The sequence below is a fragment of the Mustelus asterias genome, chromosome 2, assembly GCF_964213995.1.
Source record: "Mustelus asterias chromosome 2, sMusAst1.hap1.1, whole genome shotgun sequence".
NCBI lineage: Eukaryota > Metazoa > Chordata > Chondrichthyes > Carcharhiniformes > Triakidae > Mustelus > Mustelus asterias.
The window spans coordinates 23,738,446-23,759,922 of record NC_135802.1 but is presented as its reverse complement, the minus strand read 5'-3'; the positions used below and the strand labels follow the sequence as shown (position 1 = coordinate 23,759,922).

The 21,477-nt window shown below is 42.2% G+C and overlaps 1 protein-coding gene across 7 annotated transcripts in view; it reads left to right on the top strand.

The window, feature by feature from the left end:
• lmbr1 (limb development membrane protein 1) overlaps positions 1-21,477 on the top strand; it is a 217,929-nt gene that overhangs the window by 41,124 nt on the left and 155,328 nt on the right. For 5 of the 7 annotated variants that reach the window (XR_013499892.1, XM_078232320.1, XM_078232309.1 and 2 more), the window contains one exon: positions 18,188-18,291. The exons of 1 other annotated variant lie outside the window; for it this stretch is intronic. Coding sequence is in view for 5 of the 6 variants with exons in the window: in XM_078232320.1 (XP_078088446.1) it covers positions 18,188-18,291 (104 nt within the window). In the remaining variant the exon portion in view is untranslated. Of the gene's footprint in view, positions 1-18,187; positions 18,292-20,128; positions 20,285-21,477 lie in introns of those variants that run through there. One more of the 7 variants, XM_078232328.1, reaches the window with a different exon arrangement.

The following is a 21,477-nucleotide window of genomic DNA, read 5'->3' as shown; positions in this document are numbered from 1 at the left end:
TTAATGTCTTTTCATTTATTATGCAGCTTTCACGTGCTCAGGGCAACAATCTCCAGGGTGCCAGTTATTAGTTTTAAGCTTGAACTAGGAGTGCTTCTTGAAATTGCTGTTATTGGGAAGTTACAATACGAGTAAACCTGCCTCTTTTACTTGTCAAAGTTGCTTACGCAGTTAGAATTTCCATTTTTTAATCTCCATATTCCTTCCTCATTGGCAAAATTTAATGATTGATCACTGAGTAACTCTACAATTGCTGAATCAGTCTTCTAATTGGCAGTGTTTAAGTAAATCTAACTTGGCGCTACAGAATAGATTGCTGGAGGTTACAATATGTGTAGGACTCCACCTTGTGGTGCAACCAAGAATTCGGAGAAGATTTTCAAAAACCTTGAAATCCTGATTTCTGGTGGTTTGTTTATTTGGTGGTTCAGCCACGAGGCCTCATCTTATGAAACGTATATAAACATTGATTTGGATCCATCCGCTTTCTTCTCTACGCTGTCAGACTGCATGCCTGACATTCAGTCTGTGATTAATCTCAGCTTTCTGCCAGCTAAATGCTGGGGTGACTGAAGCAATCACAGACTCCCACAAGCAATGCTCTTTCCACTGACTTCATACAGGGAGTTTCTTGGACTGTTGTCAGTATTTCCTTGCACGAAGCTGGGGTGAGTTTATCACTCCACGTCCTTTGAATTTGTAAGACCAGTTTTTCAAGTCTGTAACATTTTCTGCCTCTTCCTCTGCTTTAGACTTTCCGCCACAAACAATGCTTTGTCACCCCCACACTTGATTCACTGAAATGCTGGTTTTTTGTCCTACAAACTCCAGTTCATACAAAAAACTTCTGCTCATGTCATGCTTCGCATTAATCCTTCATTCCTAATAATGTGTCTTTACTAATTAGTGTGTGTTAATTGTGCACCAAATATAACATTTTCATTCTTTCTAAATCTCTCTTCCTTTATCCCTCCCTCTCCATAACTTGCACCACCTCATTTTGAACCTCTGACTTGGCTCCTTTCGCATTCACTTTGTTTTCCCTCTGCCATTTGTTTAGATGACTTTGCTTTTAGTCACTAGTTCATTTCTGATTTTATTCCGTCAATCTCTCTCTGTCTTCTCCATCTTTTTGTAAGATCCCCTTTAAAACCCATCTCTTTAAGCCTTTGGACACCCCATCCAATTTTGCCTACTTTGTCTAGATGTTGGTTTGCAAAGTGAATCAGCTATGTTAAAAGCACAATATTGATGCAATTCTTAGTTTTTTTTCTCTTTAATTGCAATCCAAGTATGTCTTTGTTCAGAATTTTCTCCAGTTGTTAAACTGTCAATATAATAGATGCAATATGAAAAAAATCCAATAAATTACCACCTTGTGAAATAAGTAATCTCAAGTATTTGTCTTGTAAACCAGTGTTGCATACTTATCATTCATCCCATGAAGGTGCTGCTGAATATTGTATATTTGAAAGCATCTGTCAAGAGTAAAAATGCAATTAATAAACTTTGTTGACTGTACCAAAATGCAATGTTAGTGAGGTACCAGGTGTGATCATAAAAATACTATTCTTCAGTTTTTTTCTCCAATTTCCTGCTCCCCCCCCCCCCCTCCCCCCTTGCTGCACCCAGCTCCTCCTACATCAAGCGACCTGCCTTCCATGCTTTCGTCATATACCTTGTTTTGAACTCCAGGTCCTCGGGAATTATAATACCAGAATTATCTATTCAAAGTTCAACACTTCTTGTTTTCTGAGTTTTGTACTTTATGGCCAGAGATGATGATGCTGAAAAATGGAACTTGTCATTTGAAATACAGTACCATGGTTAGCATCAGATGCTCCTTGGTTAAGTGTTACATAGTTGCCATGTAAAGTTAAATTCCATGTGCTCCATGCTATTTGCCTTTACCACAAGTTCAGAGCATTACATTTTGCACCAATGCCATATTTTTCTTTTGGTTTCTGCGTGGCCAACTGTTCTGCAACCTTTATTGTTTATTTTATCTTTATTGCCATACAGTACAAAGCACGTACACATAGTATGAACAACAACAATAGACAGTACATACCTAGAATTCACACTATTTCTGACAACTCTTCTAAAGGTCACTACATTTTCAACATTGACAACAAAGTCGGGCAAAGCATTCCATGTATCAGCAATTCTATGTGGGGAAAAAATTCTGTAGTTTATACTGATGACCACGCAAAATACTGTAAATTGCGAGTGAAGAATTTTGCAGGCTTAAAGACACATATCAATTTATTGACATCAACTAAATCAAAAATAAATCTTCTCTTTAAAGACTGTAAGCCAAGTATTCTTAAATGCTCCTCATTAGGTATTCCCCTCATGACTTCCATTTTCCTGGTAGCATGTCTGCACTCTCTAAGCTGCATATCTCTCTGAAAGTGTGGATTCCAAACTGTGGGAGCATACGCCAGATGTGCATGTACCAGCTGCTTATAAGGTTTAAGATCATTGCTAACATCCCAACTCAACAAGGATGCGTTCAGCACTTTGCCACATTAAAGGTAAGTTGCCACTCCTTGGACCACTGCACCATAGTAGAGAGTTCACTCGAGAGATGTGCGTTCAAGAGCCCTGGATTATTTTTCTTAACTTCCAAATAAAAATTTTAATGTCATCAGAACTAGGAGCAGGAGTCGACCATCTGGCTCCTCGAGCCTGCTCCGCCATTTAATAAGATCATGGCTGATCTTTTCGTGGACTCAGCTCCACTTACCTGCCCGCTCCCATAACCCTTAACGCCTTTACTGTTCAAAAATGTATCTATCCTTGCCTTAAAAACATTCAATGAGGTAGCCTCAACTGCTTCACTGGGTAGGGATTTCCAGAGATTCACAACCCTTTGTGTGAAGAAGTTCCTCCTCAACTCAGTCTGCTTCCCTTATTTTGAGGCTATGCCCCCTAATTCTAGTTTCACCCGCCAGTCCTCATTCTTCTGAATTCCAATGTGTAAAGCCCCAGTCTACTCCGTCTCTCCTCATAAGTGACCCTCTCAACTCCAGAATCAACTTAATGAATCTCGTCTGCACCCCCTCCAGTGCCAGTATATCCTTTCTCAAGACCAAAACTGCACACACTACTCCAGGTGTGGCCTCACCAGCACCCTACACAGCTGCAACATAACCTTGCTGTTTTTAAACTCCATCCCTCTAGCAAAATTCAATTTGCCTTCTTAATTACCTGCTGCACCTGCAAACCAACTCCTTGTGATTCTTGCACAAGGATACCTAGGCCCCTTTGCTGCAATTTTTTAAATTATTTAAATAATAGTCCATTTTGCTGTTACTCTTATCAAAATGGATGACTTCACATTTACCAACATTGTACTCCATCTGCCAGACCCTCGCCCATTCACTTAGACTATCTATATCCCTTTGCAGACTTTCAGCATCCTCTGTACACTTTGCTCTGCCACTCATCTTGGTGTCATCTGCGAATTTTGACACACTACACTTGGTCCCCAACTCCAAATCATCTCTGAAAATTTCAAAACTGTACTGTGCTGAATCTGGCCATCAGTGTAATTACTATAAGTCACATGTGTTGGATTTCATAATTGCCCACCATCAGTGACAAACAAAAATAATTTTATCCACTGGTAAAATTTGCCTTTACTCCCCAATGCTGATGACTTGTTCAATAACTGCATATGTGGCACTGAATTAAAGGCATTTGAAAAATCCAAGTAAATTGCATTACACCATTGGCTTCTGTCAGCTATAGCAGTTGCATCTTCCAAAAATCCAAGTATGTAGCACATGAGCACCCAAGGATGAAGCCAAACCATTTGCCTCCAATAAGACCACGTCCTTTCAAAAGTCTCTACAACCCAAGGTGCCGTCAATTAGTGTGGCAAGTCAAACTGACTGGCCGATAATTCTTGGCGTCTTTCTGCTCACTTTTTAAAAAAATGGGTACAACAAGAGCAGTTCCATTCTTTAGGTAAGATCTCCCTGAGGAATGCTAAATTAAGATCAAATTATCGCTGTTGGTTAATACGTTATCGTACTTTAATGCCCAAACTCTATCATGTAGAACACTGGTAGGCCTTGGACTGGTCAGAATTTCAATTCAGCAATCTGATCTGGATCTGAACTCTTAATGTCACAAGTTCATTTACATGCTCAAAGTAAACAAATACTCCATTTGCCATGAAATCTGCTTAATTTATTTATTTTTGATAAAATTTCTTTATTTAGAGAAAACTACCCATAAGCATAATTTAATGAAAAGTAATGCTTGAAATGAGTTCTAAAACCTGATTGAGATTAAATATCCCATTGTAATATTTGGAAAAGTAATGTGACTGGTGGAAGACTGTATAAACAGTGATTTTTTTAGTCAATATTCTGCCTTGTACCAAAAAAACCAGCAGATGGCGGGAGTGCACAAAAATACCAAAATTCATTGTCCTTTCTTGTCATTTTCACAGCTTTCTCCAAGTTCTGATTAGACAGTAACCCACGTTTGAAATGTGAATGTGAAATTAAGAATCATTGTTAATACACGGGTGTGAATTATCTTGAATCACCTTCTCCTGGTGTCAGTGCCGTGGAATGTGACACCTGAAAACTAGTCTGCTGCATCTGTTACCCCAATGCAAATTGGGATCAGTGTTGTTGAAATAGGGGACCTGTGCCAATGCTGGTGCCACTTGAGAACCTCACAGTAAAGGATCAGGAATTCCTGAAGTGCTCTTTGGTGCTACCTTAAAGAGTTGGGAAAGTTGCCTCTTTCTCAAAGTGATTGATTACTCTTGACCAAGACTACAAGAAACTACAAATTGTGAACATAGCCCAGTTCATGACGCAAACCAGCCTCCCATCCATTGACTCCATCTACACTTACCGCTGCCTCAAAAAAGCAGCCCAGTATAATCAAGAACCCCACACACTCCAGACATATGCTCTTCCACCTTCTTCTGTTGGGGGAAAAAAAGATACAGAAGTCTGAAAGCCCAACTGACTCGAGAACAGCTTCTTCCCTGCTGCCATCAGACTTTTGAATGGGCCTACCTTGTATTAAGTTGATCTTTTTTTACACCCTAGCTATGACTATAAACATTACATTCTGCACCTTCTCCCCATGTACTCTATGAACGGTATGTTTTGTGTGTATAGCGCACCATTAACAATACTTTTCACTGTATCCCAATACATGTGACTAATGAATCAAATCAAAATCTGGTAATTTCAGCTTTTTGGTCCCCATTTTTATCAGGATTTTACCCCTTCATGCAGATGCACTTTGAGTCAAAGGTATCGGAGGAGGAGCTGGTGGAATAATATCATGAGATGGAGGGGATGTGGGCTCGCTTCAGATAGAATTTCTGGATTGAGGAAAAAGGACAGAGACCTGGTAGAAATATTTCCCACTCCAAATACCAACCTGCCTGCCCAAGTTGCTATGTTACAGTATCATCAAGTCCTCAATTTCTAGGCCTAAATTCTTTAAAATGTTGTTTAATATCGCACAGAATATTCTGAAGCAGAAGTTTAGGGTTATTCTAGATTGGATAAAAAAAGATCATATTTATAGATCGCAGGCAATAGATAGTATTTAATTTCAGCACAGTTATTGTCTTTCTTGATCTTCCTGCTGAACTGCTGATGAACCCATTTCATTTTGTGGCTTTAAAACAAGTGACATTGTACAATCTCATCAAACCCCTCCATCCTTCTGATTCTGGCCGTGTATCGGACCCTTCCTTTGGCACATCTTTGGCAGCTGTCCTGTCTAAATCCTGTTCTTTGAAATTCTCTCCTTAAACTGGGGTCCTGTAGGGTTCGGTTCTCGGAACACAACTATTTACAATCTGCATCAATGAACTACAAGCAGGGACATAATGAACTTTTGCTGATGACATGAAAATAGGTGGGAAAGCAGGCTGTGGTGAAGAGGTAAAAAGTTTACAAATGGATATTGACAGGTTAGGGGAATGGGCCAGAATCTGGCAGATGGAGTTTAATGTGGACAAATGCAAGGTTATCCATTTTGATCCGAAAAATGAAAGGGCAAATTACTATTCAAATGGGAAACAGATTTAAAGGTGTCTGTGCAGAGGGATCTGGGTGTCCTTGTGCATGAGTCTCAAAGTGGGTATGCAGGTGCAAAATGTTATAAGGCAGGCAAATGGAATCTTGGCATTCATTGCAAAGGGTCCAGAGTATAAAAGTAGAGAAGTGTTGTTACCATTGTATAAGGCATTGGTGAGACCACACTTGGAGTACTGTGTTCAGTTTTGGTCACCATCTTTGAGGAAGGATATGGTGGCACTGGAGACGTTTCAGAAGAGGTTCACTAGATTGATTCCAGGTTTGAAGGGGCTGTTGTATGAGGAGTGGTTGAGTAGCTTGGGCTTGTACTCGCTGGAGTACAGAAGAATGAGGGGGGGGATTTGTTTGAGGTATACAAAATATTCAATGGGATTGTAAAATTAAATGTTAGCCAAATGTCCCCCTCTTTTAGAACAGTCTAGGACAAGAGGTCATAGTTGTAGAGTAAAAGAGGGGAGGTACAAAACCGAGATAAGGAGAAGCTACTTCTCTGAGGGTTGTGAATTTATGGAACTCACTGCCCCAGAGTGCCGTGGATGCAGAATCAATCGATGGATTCAATAAAGAGATAAATATTTGATCAAAAGTGGGATAAAGGGCTATGGGGCAAAGGGAGGGAAGTGGAGTTGGGATGTGATGGCGATCAGCTGTGATCATATAGAAGAGTGGAGCGGGCACGAAGGGCTGAATTGCCTTCTCTCGTTCCTAATTCCTATCTTCCGAACTATTCTTCCTCTCTTCCCACCTTAAAACCCATCTTTTAGTCACCTTTTTCTTTGGTATGGCAGTGATTTCCTTGCTGTTTCTTTGTCAAAGACACTTTATGAGTCGTTGTTTTAATGATGTAAAACGTTATTCAAAGGCTTGTTTGTCACAATGATGAATTACAAATCAAATACTTATTCTTCCTTCATGTCCCCATCTCCCCTCCCCCCTCAATCTTTGTCTTTTTTGATGAATAATTGTAGACATAAGTACTGCCACTATTTGGGTTCTTTCATTTTTTTCTTTATGGATTTCTAAAATAATCTTTACTTTCTTCCAAAGCTTTGTAACACAGACTCTTCAAAATAAGATTTTTTCACACAACGTTACATTTATATGAAGTTCATGATCTCTGCATCAACTGTTAATGAATACAGCGCATTAGCTTCCATCAGTTCTTCTACATTTAAAATAGCATAGGGTTGAACAGGTAACATTGTGCAGCCGAATGCTATCAACACGGTTTTTATTTATGAAGTTTTCTTTAGTCATAACCTGAGGAAAATTAATGGAAAATTTAGCTGACGGTATATTGAAGCTTAGAAAATGCAATTCATGTTTATATGACCTCATTTATTAAGTGTTTTACAGGATGGCTCAGTTTCTGTAATACAGTAAGTCCCCGCTAATGTCAACTCATTTAACGTTGTTTTGCTTGAACATAATTCATAAAGTTGTCATATTCACTTTAAAATTCGGTGTCTTTTGTTATTGCAATGGAGAGGGATAGGGCCGTACGGCAGGGCAAGGTTTACAATTGGGGAGAGGTAATTATGATGCGATTAGGCAAGAATTAGGGAGCATAAGATGGGAACAGAAACTGTTAGGGAAAGGCACTAATGAAAAGTGGAACTTTTTCAAGGAACAAATACTGGGTGTCCTTGATAGGTATGTCCCTGTCAGGCAGGGAGGAAATGGCCGAGTGAGGGAACCATGGTTCACGAAAGAGGTGGAATGTCTTGTGAAAAGGAAGAGGGAAGCTTATGTCGGGATGAGGAAACAAGGTTCAGATGGCTCGATTGAGGGTTACAAGTTAGCAAGGAATGAGCTGAAAAAGGGGCTTAGGAGAGCTAGGAGGGGACACGAGAAGTCCTTGGCGGGTCAGATCAAGGAAAACCCCAAGGCTTTTTACTCTTATGTGAGGAATAAAAGAACGACCAGGGTGAGGTTAGGGCTGGTCAAGGACAGTAGTGGGAACTTGTGTATGGAGTCAGTAGAGATAGGCGAGGTGATGAATGAATACTTTTCTTCAGTGTTCACCAAGGAGAGGGGCCATGTTTTTGAGGAAGAGAAGGTTATACAGGCTAATAGGCTGGAGGAAATAGATGTTCGGAGGGAGGATGTCCTGGCAGTTTTGAATAAACTGAAGATCGATAAGTCCCCTGGGCCTGATGAAATGTATCCTAGGATTCTTTGGGAGGCAAGGGATGAGATTGCAGAGTCTTTGGCTTTGATCTTTGGGTCCTTACTGTACACGGGGATGGTGCCAGAGGACTGGAGAGTGGCGAATGTTGTTCATCTGTTTAAGAAAGGGAATAGAAATGACCCTGGTAATTATAGACCGGTTAGTCTTACTTCGGTGGTTGGTAAATTGATGGAAAAGGTCCTTAGGGATGGGATTTACGACCATTTAGAAAGATGCGGATTAATCCGGGATAGTCAGCACGGATTCGTGAAGGGCAAGTCGTGCCTCACAAATTTGATTGAATTTTTTGAGGAGGTAACTAAGTGTGTTGATGAAGGTAGGGCAGTTGATGTCATATACATGGATTTTAGTAAGGCGTTTGATAAGGTCCCCCATGGTCGGCTTATGATGAAAGTAAGGAGGTGTGGGATAGAGGGAAAGTTGGCAGATTGGATAGGTAACTGGCTATCTGATCGAAGACAGAGGGTGGTGGTGGATGGAAAATTTTTGGACTGGAGGCAGGTTGCTAGCGGAGTGCCACAGGGATCAGTGCTTGGTCCTCTGCTCTTTGTGATTTTTATTAATGACTTAGAGGAGGGGGCTGAAGGGTGGATCAGTAAATTTGCTGATGACACCAAGATTGGTGGAGTAGTGGATGAGGTGGAGGGCTGTTGTAGGCTGCAAAGAGACATAGATAGGATGCAAAGCTGGGCTGAAAAATGGCAAATGGAGTTTAACCCTGATAAATGTGAGGTGATTCATTTTGGTAGGACTAATTTAAATGTGGATTACAGGGTCAAAGGTAGGGTTCTGAAGACTGGAGGAACAGAGAGATCTTGGGGTCCATATCCACAGATCTCTAAAAGTTGCCACTCAAGTGGATAGAGCTGTGAAGAAGGCCTATAGTGTGTTAGCTTTTATTAACAGGGGGTTGGAGTTTAAGAGCCGTGGGGTTATGCTGCAACTGTACAGGACCTTGGTGAGACCACATTTGGAATATTGTGTGCAGTTCTGGTCACCTCACTATAAGAAGGATGTGGAAGCGCTGGAAAGAGTGCAGAGGAGATTTACCAGGATGCTGCCTGGTTTGGAGGGAGGTCTTATGAGGAAAGGTTGAGGGAGCTAGGGCTGTTCTCTCTGGAGCGGAGGAGGCTGAGGGGAGACTTAATAGAGGTTTATAAAATGATGAAGGGGATAGATAGAGTGAACGTTCAAAGACTATTTCCTCGGGTGGATGGAGCTATTACAAGGAGGCATAACTATAGGGTTCGTGGTGGGAGATATAGGAAGGATATCAGAGGTAGGTTCTTTACGCAGAGAGTGGTTGGGGTGTGGAATGGACTGCCTGCAGTGATAGTGGAGTCAGACACTTTAGAAACATTTAAGCGGTTATTGGATAGGCACATGGAGCACACCAGGATGATAGGGAGTGGGATAGCTTGATCTTGGTTTCAGATAAAGCTCAGCAAAACATCGTGGGCCGAAGGGCCTGTTCTGTGCTGTACTGTTCTATGTTCTATGTTCTAAAATTGTTCGCCACAGCTGACAACTTCTGTGGCCTGCCTGCTCACATGACTCTCCTGTAGTATATCTCCCCCCCCCCCCCCCCCCCAAGTTCCCAGCCTTGCAGATTCCCGGCCTCCATTCGCTGTTTTGTCTCCAGGGTCTGTTCTTCAGCTGCTCCTCTTCTGGCCCCTGGCTTCCTCTCTCAACTTGCACTGAGGTCCTGGAATCCCCCTCGTGGCAGAAGTTGATTGGTGCAGATAGTCCTGGATCTTCAGCTGCTACTCGCACCGGCCAACCTCTGCCACTAGAAGGAGCCTGGTCAATCTGTAAGTACTGCATTGGAGGTAAGTATAAGTGAGGATTTACTGCATCCATTAAGGCAGCCTGAAAAACCATTGTAGGGACCAATTGAGCTGCAGTACATTTTAAAAATGTAAGTTAAATGTTTGAATGTGCAAACCTTTGTTCTACAGATTGCATCTTCCGTACACTGTTGCAATAGACCAGCACTCTTTAGATAGATATATTATTTATTTGGGGAACAGATGGGGAGGTGGATTTGAGACCAAGGATAGATCAGCCATGATCTGGTTGAGCCTGCTCCACCATTCAAAGGACTGAATTCGCCTACTTCTGCTCCTAATTCCATGTTCCTATTTTGTGTGGTCAAGTTGAGATAGGGCTTTTGGGAACTGTCCATTCTTCCAAAGTATGTTGCTTGAATCTGTAGTTTCTCAAAACCACTACTCTTTGTTTAGTGTTTACACATTTGGACCTGTGCAAGAGGTTGAAGCTTATCTTTTTAATTCCTCAGTCATGTGATCTGACATTGTTATTGTATCAGTATAATGTCTGCTCCTGATGTTAATCCTTTACACTGTATTTTCTCCCCTGCCTCAGGTTTTTATCCCTGTCATATTCACATCATTCTAAAACCAACCCCCACCTGCCGCAACAAAGTCTCAGACTTCACAGGCTGCTGAGCTGCCTTAACCAACCTCCCTGATCTCATTCTAATCTTTTTAGAGATCAAGGATACTCTGCTCGCCCTTCTGTTGGTGCGAGTGCTCTTCTCCTCTGGCTGTAGAGCTAGTACTAAGTCTTTCTTCTTCTTTGGATCTGAGTAGTAAGCTTAGATTGGCTTTCTCTCCAAGGATATTAAGAAACTGTGATTTCCTGATCTGTCTCAACCCGATCTTGGGTGTGGAGTTTTTTCAATGATGGTGCCATCTTTCTGTTGGCCCCATACTCTTTTCCTGGGCTTCAGCACTGGTAACCCGTGTGCTCTATGCCTGCTATTAAAGTTCTGAGCCAGGTTACTTCTCTGTTCTTCCTCATGCTGTTTGCCCTCCCATGGTCATTCGTGGTGACATTGAGTTTGAGCTTTTGTTCTAGAGATCGAAACTGTGTGCTCAATCTGCTACCCATTCATAATGCAAATAACGAGAGACCATTTTCTAGTGATGAGGTTCGCTAATTCAGGAGCTAAATTAAGGTCTTTCTATTTCTTCAATATATCCGTGATGGTTCGTACCCCACTCTCAATTTCTCCATTCACCTTGAGGGTAGTAAGGTGAACTGGTTCCATGAATGGAGCCATCATTCTATTTAAACAGCATCTGTTTGAAAAAGGAGGTAGACAAAAGGCAGGTTACTATAGGCCGGTTAGCTTAACTTCTGTAGTCGGGAAAATGCTTGAATCTATCATCAAGGAAGAAATAGCGAGACATCTGGATATAAATTGTCCCATTGGTAAGACGCAGCATGGGTTCATGAAGGGAAGGTCATGTTTGGCTAATTTGGTGGAATTCTTTGAGAACATTACATGTGCAGTGGACAATGGGGAACCTGTGGATGTGGTGTATCTGGATTTCCAGAAGGCATTTGACAAGGTGCCGCACCAAAGACTGCTGCATAAGATAAAGGTGCACGGTGTTACGGGTAATGTATTAGCATGGATAGAGAATTGGTTAACTAACAGAAAGCAAAGAGTGGGGGTAAATGGGTGTTTTTCTGGTTGGCGATCAGTGACTAGTGCCTCAGGGATCAGTGTTGGGACCGCAATTGTTTACGATTTACATAGATGAGTTGGGGGCCAAGTGTAGTGTGTCAAAATTCGCAGATGACACTAAGATGGGTGGAAGAGCAAAGTGTGCAGAGGACGCTGAAAGTCTGTAAAGGGATATAGATTGTCTAAGTGAGTGAGCGAGGGTCTGGCAGATGGAGTACAATGTTGGTAAATATGAGGTCATCCATTTTGGGAGGAATAACAGCAAAATGGACTCTTATTTAAATGGTAAAAAATTGCAGCATGTTGCTGTGCAGAGGGACCTGGGTGTCCTTGTGCAGGAATCTCAAGGAGTTGGTTTGCAGGTGCAGCAGGTAATTAAGAAGGCAAATATAATTTTGTCCTTCATTGCTAGAGGGATGGAGTTTAAAAACAGTGAGATTATGTTGCAGCTGTATCAGGTGCCGGTGAGGCCACACCTGGAGTACTGTATACAGCTTTGGTCTCCTTACTTGAGAAAGGATATACTGGCACTGGAGTGGGTACAGAGGAGATTCACGAGGTTGATTCCAGAGTTGAGAGAGTTGGCTTATGAGGAGAGACTGAATAAACGGGCTATACTCTTTGGAATTCAGAAGTATGAGGGGAGATCTTATAGAAACATAAGATTATGAAGGGAATAGATAAGATCGAAGCAGGGAAGTTGTTTCCACTGGCGGGTGAAACTAGAATTAGCGGGTATAGCCTCAAAATAAGGGAAGCAGATTTAGGACTGAGTTGAGGAGGAACTTCACAAAAAGGGTTGTGAATCTGTGGAATTCCCTGCCCAGTGAAGCAGTTGAGGCTACCTCATTGAATGTGTTTAAGGCAAGGATAGATAAATTTTTGAACAGTAAAGGAATTAAGGGTTATGGTGAGCGGGCGGGTAAGTGGAGCTGAGTCCACAAAAAGATCAGCCATGATCTTATTGAATGGCGGAGCAGGCTCGAGGGGCCAGATGGCCTACTCCTGCTCCTAGTTCTTATGTTCTTTTATTAGTTTGTGAAATTGTGGACAGCTTATTAGAAAATTGGGGCCCATTATTGGGATACTAAGATGTCAGAGATGGTCTGTGTTGCATAAGTTCCATTGAGGGATTGGATGACTGTTTCTGCTGCGATACTCTGCAATCTGTTTACTTGAATAGTAAGCAGTGACCATAAGGAAGATTTTCCCCACTAAATTTAAATAAGTGCATTCCCAAGCGTTTCCATGGCCTTGATGGAAAAGTGGAATATAATAGTGGTTCTTTTTGTTCTTGGTTGTTTATGGCTCAAGTATGGTGGTTAGAAATGATTTCTTCTGTGGAGCAAGTAATGTATGACTACCAGACTGATTTGATTACTGGGCTCTCGCGTGACATTTTATAATTTCTAGATTCATAGAACATAGAACATAGAAAGCCACAGCACAAACAGGCCCTTCGGCCCACAGGTTGCGCCGATCACATCCCCACCTCTAGGCCTATCTATAGCCCTCAATCCCATTAAATCCCATGTACTCATCCAGAAGTCTCTTAAAAGACCCCAACGAGTTTGCCTCCACCACCACCGACGTCAGCCGATTCCACTCACCCACCACCCTCTGAGTGAAAAACTTACCCCTGACATCTCCTCTGTACCTACCCCCCAGCACCTTAAACCTGTGTCCTCTCGTAGCAACCATTTCAGCCCTTGGAAATAGCCTCTGAGAGTCTACCCTATCCAGACCTCTCAACATCTTGTAAACCTCTATCAGGTCACCTCTCATCCTTCGTCTCTCCAGGGAGAAGAGACCAAGCTCCCTCAACCTATCCTCATAAGGCATGCCCCCCAATCCAGGCAACATCCTTGTAAATCTCCTCTGCACCCTTTCAATGGCTTCAACATCTTTCCTGTAATGAGGTGACCAGAACTGCGCGCAGTACTCCAAGTGGGGTCTAACCAGGGTCCTATAAAGCTGCAGCATTATCTCCCGACTCCTAAACTCAATCCCTCGATTAATGAAGGCCAGTACGCCGTACGCCTTCTTGACCGCATCCTCCACCTGCGAGGCCGATTTAAGAGTCCTATGGACCCGGACCCCAAGGTCCTTCTGATCCTCTACACTGCTAAGAATGGTACCCTTCATATTATATTGCTGCTTCATCCCATTGGATCTGCCAAAATGGATCACCACACACTTATCCGGGTTGAAGTCCATTCCTTGGTGAAGTCTTTGAGGAATATCAAGCCAAAGCTCTCTTGGTTTAACTGTCATCAATGATTGAGGCACTTCTGCTGTTCAAAGTACTGCTGGAGTGTCAGATTAGTGGTCATTCTCCCAGACAATATTCTCGGACTTGGAGTTATTCTTCATCACATTGCTGGGTTTGTTTCCTTTCCTGCAACTATTTTGCAGGAGCTGCTGAGTGATAAATATGCTTCAACCTCTTTGACAAAGTGGAAATGCTCTTGTTTGGTTCTTTCTGATGTTATTCGTGCGGTCTGTCTGCTGTTGTTTGATGCTTGCGTTGCACGTGCTCTGTAATGGAGTTGTATCTCAATCTTAATCCGAACTGCTGTATTCTGGGCGACATCTGTGCAATTTCTTTCTGCTCAGAAGGGTGACTCGTGGCTAATGGTTTGTTTCAATTACAAAGCACAATCCCAAAACAGTCTGAAAATGTTTCACACGCCTACATTGTGCCAAAGCTTCTTTTTCTATCGTGGTGTATCATTGTTTTATTTGTGTTAGTTAGTAGAGGCATAGTAGACTCATCTACGATTGCTGTCTCTCTGCACTTGAAATGTACCCTACCCCCCCCCCCCCCCCCCCCCCGGGTCATAAATTGCCAAGAATACAGAAGAGATTAAAAGTTGTTTAATCCTTTCGACAGTAGTTCTGGCACCACTGTTGACCCCCCTCCAATAACTGTCCCAAGGGCTCACCGACCGATGCTAAATTGGTAGGAACTTGCCGACTTGGTTGACCAACCCAAGGAATCTTGGAAGCTCAGTTATGTTTCATGTTTGTGGAAATTCTCCGCTTGCTTTCATTTCTTGTGGATCAACTGAGATTCCACCTTGAACTAAGTGATCTAGAAACTTGATCAGATGTTTGGCAAACTTGTATTTTTCATTCAATGTTAAGCCCACGTCCTGTAAGACTTGGAATGTATGATGTCCATTCAGCATATTACTCCTTCCAAGCCTTCTGGAGCATCGGACATTGTTCTCTGGAAAATTTGTAGAGTTGGCACGATTCTGAATGATAATCTAATGAAGTAATAATGACTGAATGCTGGCCACTTGTATAACACCAATCTAGATTCTTTGTCCAGAGGAAAGTGCTAAAATCCAGGGTTTGTATTTATTTTGGTGAATAGAGTCCTCTCACCTAAATTGGCAAGACTCTCATCTGCTGAGGCTGTTGGATGGATCTTATTTCACTGATTTGTTTAGTTGAGTTAAATCCATGCTGCTTTTCATCGGGTGTTTGGCTTTGGGGCAATAACCATTCCTGAACACCATTTTATTGACATGATGAGCAGTGAGATAACCCTATGCTATTGTATCTTTTCAATTTTATCATTGACTTTAACCAAGAGTCGGTGAGGGACTTTCCTAGGTGGAAAGAGGCAAATTGGTTCAGCATCAGCTCGGAGGATGATTGGTACTTGGTCTTTAACTTCCCTAGGTCTGTAAACAGTTTTGGAAATTATGAAATGATTGTAGCCCTCATCAGCAATTTGATCCACTTTATAGATTAATTCCAGTTTTTGGCAAACCTTTCTGTTTAGTCTTTGATTTTTTGTTCGTGAGATGTGGGTATCACTGGCTCAGCCAGCATTTATTGCCCACCTATAACTGTCCTCAAGAAAGTGGTGGTGAGCTGCCTTTTTTAAGGCCATGTGGTGTAGGTACACCCATAGTGCTGTTAGGGAGTTCCAGGATTTTGACCCAGTGACAGTGAACGAATGATATATTTTCAAGTCAGGATGGCGAGAGGCTTAGAGGAGAACTTGCAGGTGGTGGTGTTCTCGTGTGTCTGCTGCCCTTGCGTTTATGAATGGTCGCGGCCGTCGGTTTGGAAGCTGCTGTTGAAGGACTGTTTGTGAGTTCTTGCAGTGTTCTTGTAGAAGGTACACACGGCTGCCAATGTACATTGGTGGTGGAGAGACTGAGTGTTTGTGGATGGGGTGCCAATCAAGTGGGCTGATTTATGTTGGATGATGTCAAGCTACTTGTGTTGCTGGAGCTGCACTCATCCAGGCAAGGGGAGAGGATTCCATCTCGCTCTTGATCTATGGCTTGTAGAGGGTGAACACAGTAAGAGTTTTAACAACAGGTTAAAGTTCAACAGGTTTATTTGGTAGCAAATGCCATTAGCTTTCGGAGCCCTGCTCCTTCGTCAGATGGAGTGGATATCTGCTCTCAAACAGGGCATACAGAGACACAAAATCAAGTTACAGAATACTGATTAGAATGCGAATCTTTACAGCTAATCGGGTCTTAAAGATACAGACAATGTAGGCACAGGTTAAAGAAATGTGTATTGTCTCCAGACAGGACAGCCAGAGAGATTCTGCAAGTCCAGGAGGCAAGCTGTGGGGGTTACCGATAGTGTGACATGAACCCAAGATCCCGGTTTAGGCTGTCCTCATGTGTGCGGAACTTGGCTATCAGTTTCTGCCCAGCGACTCTGCGCTGTCGTGTGTTGTGAAGGCTGCCTTGGAGAACGCTTACCCGAAGATCAGAGGCTGAATGCCCGTGACCGCTGAAGTGCTCCCCCACAGGAAGAGGACAGTCTTGTCTGGTGATTGTCGAGCGGTGTTCATTCATCCGTTGTCGTAGCGTCTGCATGGTTTCCCCAATGTACCATGCCTCGGGACATCGTTTCCTGCAGCGTATCAGGTAGACAACGTTGGCCGAGTTGCAAGAGTAGGTACCTGTGCCAAATGCTCCCTCCACTCACATTGTCTGTATCTTTAAGACCTGATTAGCTGTAAAGATTCGCATTCTAATCAGTATTCTGTAACTTGATTTTGTGTCTCTGTATGCCCTGTTCGAGAGCAGATATCCACTCCATCTGATGAAGGAGCAGAGCTCCGAAAGCTAATGGCATTTGCTCCCAAATAAACCTGTTGGACTTTAACCTGGTGTTGTTAAAACTCTTACTGTGTTTACCCCAGTCCAACGCCGGCATCTCCACATCATTGTAGAGGGTGGACAGACTTTGGGAAATCAGGTGGTGAGTTACTTCAAATCCTTTACTCAATAATCTGATTACTACCATAGACAACTTCTGGTAAGAGGTTTTGTGATGTGTTATGAATTTGCAATATTGGAAGCTTCTTCCAGTGACTAGTACTTTGCCCTAGAAAATCAATTAGAATAAAAAATAGGGGTTTCTGTTTATATAGTGCCTTTTACAGCTACTGGACGTCTCAAAGCACTTTACAGTCACTGAAATGTTGCTTTTAGAAGCGCAGTCATTGTTGTAATGTAGGGAACATGGCACTCATCAAACTCCAACAATGACCAGATAGTCTGTTTCTTTGTGATGCCAATTGAGGGATAAAATTTTCCAGGGCAGCTGGGATATCTCCCTTGTTCTTCTTCGAAGTAGTACCATGGCATCTTAGACACCTGAGCTGGCAGATGGGGCCTCCGTTTAATGTCTCATCTGAAAGACGGCACTTCTGACAATGCAATGCTTGTTTGATATTGCATTGAGTGTCAGTCTTGATTTTTTTTTTGTGTGCTGGAGTGGGACTTAAACGTGGAATACTGTGATTCAGAGGTGAGTGTTCTACCAACAGAGCTATGGCTGGCTTGAACATTAGAGTTTGAGATTCCTCGAAGGGTGAATCTCACACAATGTCTGCTTTACATTGAATGAAGATTAGGAGTGCTGTTTTTTTTTACAGTTTAACTTTTACCTTTTAGAGAGAGTCTGTTCCCCTATCTGTATTGTCAACAATTTATGGTTGATAGTGTACATGTGCGTAGAATCTTTATCACTAGGTGATAATGATGTACTGCTAAAAGTGTAAATCCAGATTGCTGTTACAGCCTGTAGGTCTTAGCACATGTCAATGCAAAGAAACTCATATTTTCTTGTAACATCAAAATTAAGTATCATTAAATCTCATTGCTTAAAAAAATTTAAGATGCAAACTTGCGAATTGACAAAATAGTTTAAGTTCTAAATTTGATTCTAGTTTTATCACTTTCATTGTCTTGTGCGTTTGTATGTGCTTTTTACTCTGAAGAAGTGAATTAATGATGTATAGTGTAACTGATGTAATTGCTTTAAAACACTTCAGTGCATAAGCACATCATTGTTTTCTCATTTAAGCCTATTGCATATTCCCTTATTTATGTAAAATATTTTTGGTCATTTCTACTTTAGGACTGTGGAACCTTGTATCCCTGTTCTCCAACCTTTCCCTGTTTGTGCTGATGCCTTTTGCCTATTTTTTCTTGGAATCTGAAGGATTTGCTGGATCAAAGAAGGTATGTCTTTGTTTTAAATAATTATTTTTAATTTTTTTGTAAGAGAACTCAATGGAATAGTTTCACCTGTATTGAATGCACATGAATTGAAATTGATGCTAAGACGGTAAGCCTCGACTCTTGATGAATTAAAATCAGTGCACTGACATAGGTTCCTCAAGTTTTGGCCCCAGTTATGGTTGAGAAGGCTATTGTTTTCACTGTAGATCAAAGAGGACTGACTCCTTTGGAAATTCCTACACGTTTGACTTTTCCATTAACAAAAGCTGCAATTATATTTAATCGCAAGCAACTGTTTCTAAAGGACACGCCTTTTAGATACAGCTGAAGACCTAATCCAGCATTAGGCTAACTTAGAGTGGGGAGCACGGAGTGATCTGAGAACAATCTTTCGCGAACTGAGTGCCAAGTTGGGAATTTAGTGCAAGTGGAAATTTGGTGCAGGGGGAGGAAGGAGTTGCTTTTTATCTTTTGTTTTATGTTCAGTTGCTGGTGAATGCTCTTTCATCTGCCTTTTACTTCAGCTAATTAATTAATGACTAAATAATAAATTAAATAAGGTTAGTCAGATATGTCAGGGCTGGTGGTATCTTGTAACTGCAACATGCATTCTATGGAATGCGTTGCAGTTATGGACAGTTGTATCTGTGGTAAATGTTTGTGGCTTGAGCAACTTCGGCTCACAGTTGCTGGGCTGATTTCTGAGTTTCAGATATAGTAGGACATCATGGAGGGGCAAGTTACCTGGACTCTTTGTTCCAGGAAGCAGTCACACTTTCTTGGTTAAGGTTAGAACTACATTTGGTCAGTGGTCAGGAGCAGGAGTCTGTGACTGCCACTCGAGCAGGAAAGAAATCCAGCATCAGTGATGGCGGAGCCTTCGACCAACAGATATGCAGTACTAATTAAGTTTGTGGATGGGAACAGAGACTGCAAAAGGATAATGACACCATGATGCAGGGTGCCATTCAAATGCGAGGGGTGGTTGGGAGGGGATCAAACAGGAATGTGTGTTAGTGATAGGAGACAGTATAGTCAAGGGAATAGATACTGTCCTTTGCAGCTATGACCGGGAGCTCCAACGTTGAATTGTCTATCTAGTGCTAGGGTGAAGTACATCTCCTTGCTCTGGATAGTGATGGTTTTATGTTCCTCCTTTCCTTTTTTCCTTTTGATTTTCTACTATCTTTGGCATGCTTTTATGTCTTCTACTCTAAAAGTGGATACCAAAGTACCTGTTCAAAACCTCTGTCATTTCTTTGCGTGGAAGTACCATGGGTTGGCAGACGTGGATTTGGCAAACGACATTGCCCTGTTGGCTGAAGAGTTGCATGCACTCCAAGATATGAACACCTGATTGGTCTCCAAATCAATTGCACAAAGACCGAGTCAGTGATGACTGGACGGCAACAAGTACCCCAATTCACTGTTGGACAACAGAACATGGAGGGCATCAACCACTTCCCCTACCTCAGAAGGAACATTTCCAGTGAGGGTCATGCAAAAATCGGTGTCTGCACAAGAATCAGCAAAGCAGCTTCAGTCTTCCAGTAGCTCCACATGGTCTAGGCAACTAGCACTATCACCACGGCCATGTAGCTGTGACTCCAAATGTCCACTGTAGTATCAACTGCAGTCTATGCTAGCGAGACATAGATGAGAACAGTAAAGGTGTCACGTAAATTGGATATCTTTCACCAGCAATGTCTACATAGGCACCACATGAAGATATACATCACTAATGAAGAAGTACCCCTGAGAACTGGTCAGGTGTGCCTGCAGGACATTGTAATGCAGAAACGACAGATTGGCAGGACACCACCAGATGGAAAAAGATGGGGCTGGCTAAAGAAGACAAACTGGAGTACTTTTAAGGAGGACCTTCATGAGTGGGACACCACTGGGGCTGCAGCAAAAGAAATTGAGAAGGACTGGGGCTAGTGGCGGAGTCTTGCTGCCCATAGTTCCCCTGGTCCCACATGGGACAAAGTTAGTAAGTTTCATCCTCTAAAGTACCAATGTTTGCATTAACTATTTTTAAAAATGTATTTGTTCAAGCTTTTATTGTTATATTTCTTGCTAGTTTTTTCTCAGACAGTTTTTCCTTCTTTGCGAGTAACCTTTTGCTGATTTCTTTGAAGAACCAAAGGGTTTGGCTGTAACTGGTGGATTACTGCTGGGCCTCAGCTATTATTGACTTGAATGAAGAAACAAAGAGTAATGTAAGAGTTTACTGATGATGCAACGCTCGGTGAGATTTGAAGCTGTGAGGAGTGCACAGAGCTTAGAAAGAGACACAGACAGGTTAAGTTACTGGGCAGCAAGGTGGAAGGTAGAGGAAGTGTAAAGTAATTTGCACTTCAAATATTTGTTCAAAAGAGTGCAACTAGTAACTGCTAATGTTGAGGGGACCAATGATGGAGCAGGCTGAATGGATTGTATGGCCCACACCTGCTCATACTGGCCCTGATCTTCGGTCTCTGGATGATCTTATGCCAGAAGATCCACTGGGGACCCCTTGCAAGTGTCCACACACTGTATGGGAATTGCCCAGGAAGTTTCAATGTTGGTGATAACCCTGTGTCTGGGGTCTGAGCTTGAGGCAGAGACTTCAGATTGTTCCAATTCACTTAGCAGAATAGTTAGAAGGATTAAAACCAGATCTAACTCCTAGGTAACAATACTCCTTACTCCCCACTGCACCCTCAATCCCCACACCCCCATTTCCGATCAATCGACTTTCTGTGGTAGAGGGATCTGGATGTTTGGCATGAATTACAAAAAGTTGCATGCAAGTACAGCAAGTAATTAGAAAAGCAAATGATTATTGCTTATTGCAAGGGGAATGGAATACAAAAGTGGGGAAGTTTTACTGCAGCTGTACAGGGACTTGGTGAGACCACATCTGGAATACTGTGTGCAGCTTCGGTCACCTGATTGGAAAAAGGACATATAAAGCATTAGAAACAGTTCAGAAAAGGTTCATGCCACTCATTCCTGGGATGAACGGCTTATCTTTTGAAGAAAGCTTGAACAGGCTGGGTCTATACCCATTGGAGTTTAGAAGAATGAGAGGTGGTCTGATTGAAGTATGCACGATCCTGAGGAGACTTGCTAGGCTGGGATACCTTGTGAGGGGACTAGAAATAGGAGACAAAGTTTAAGAATAAGAGGTCTCCCTTTTAA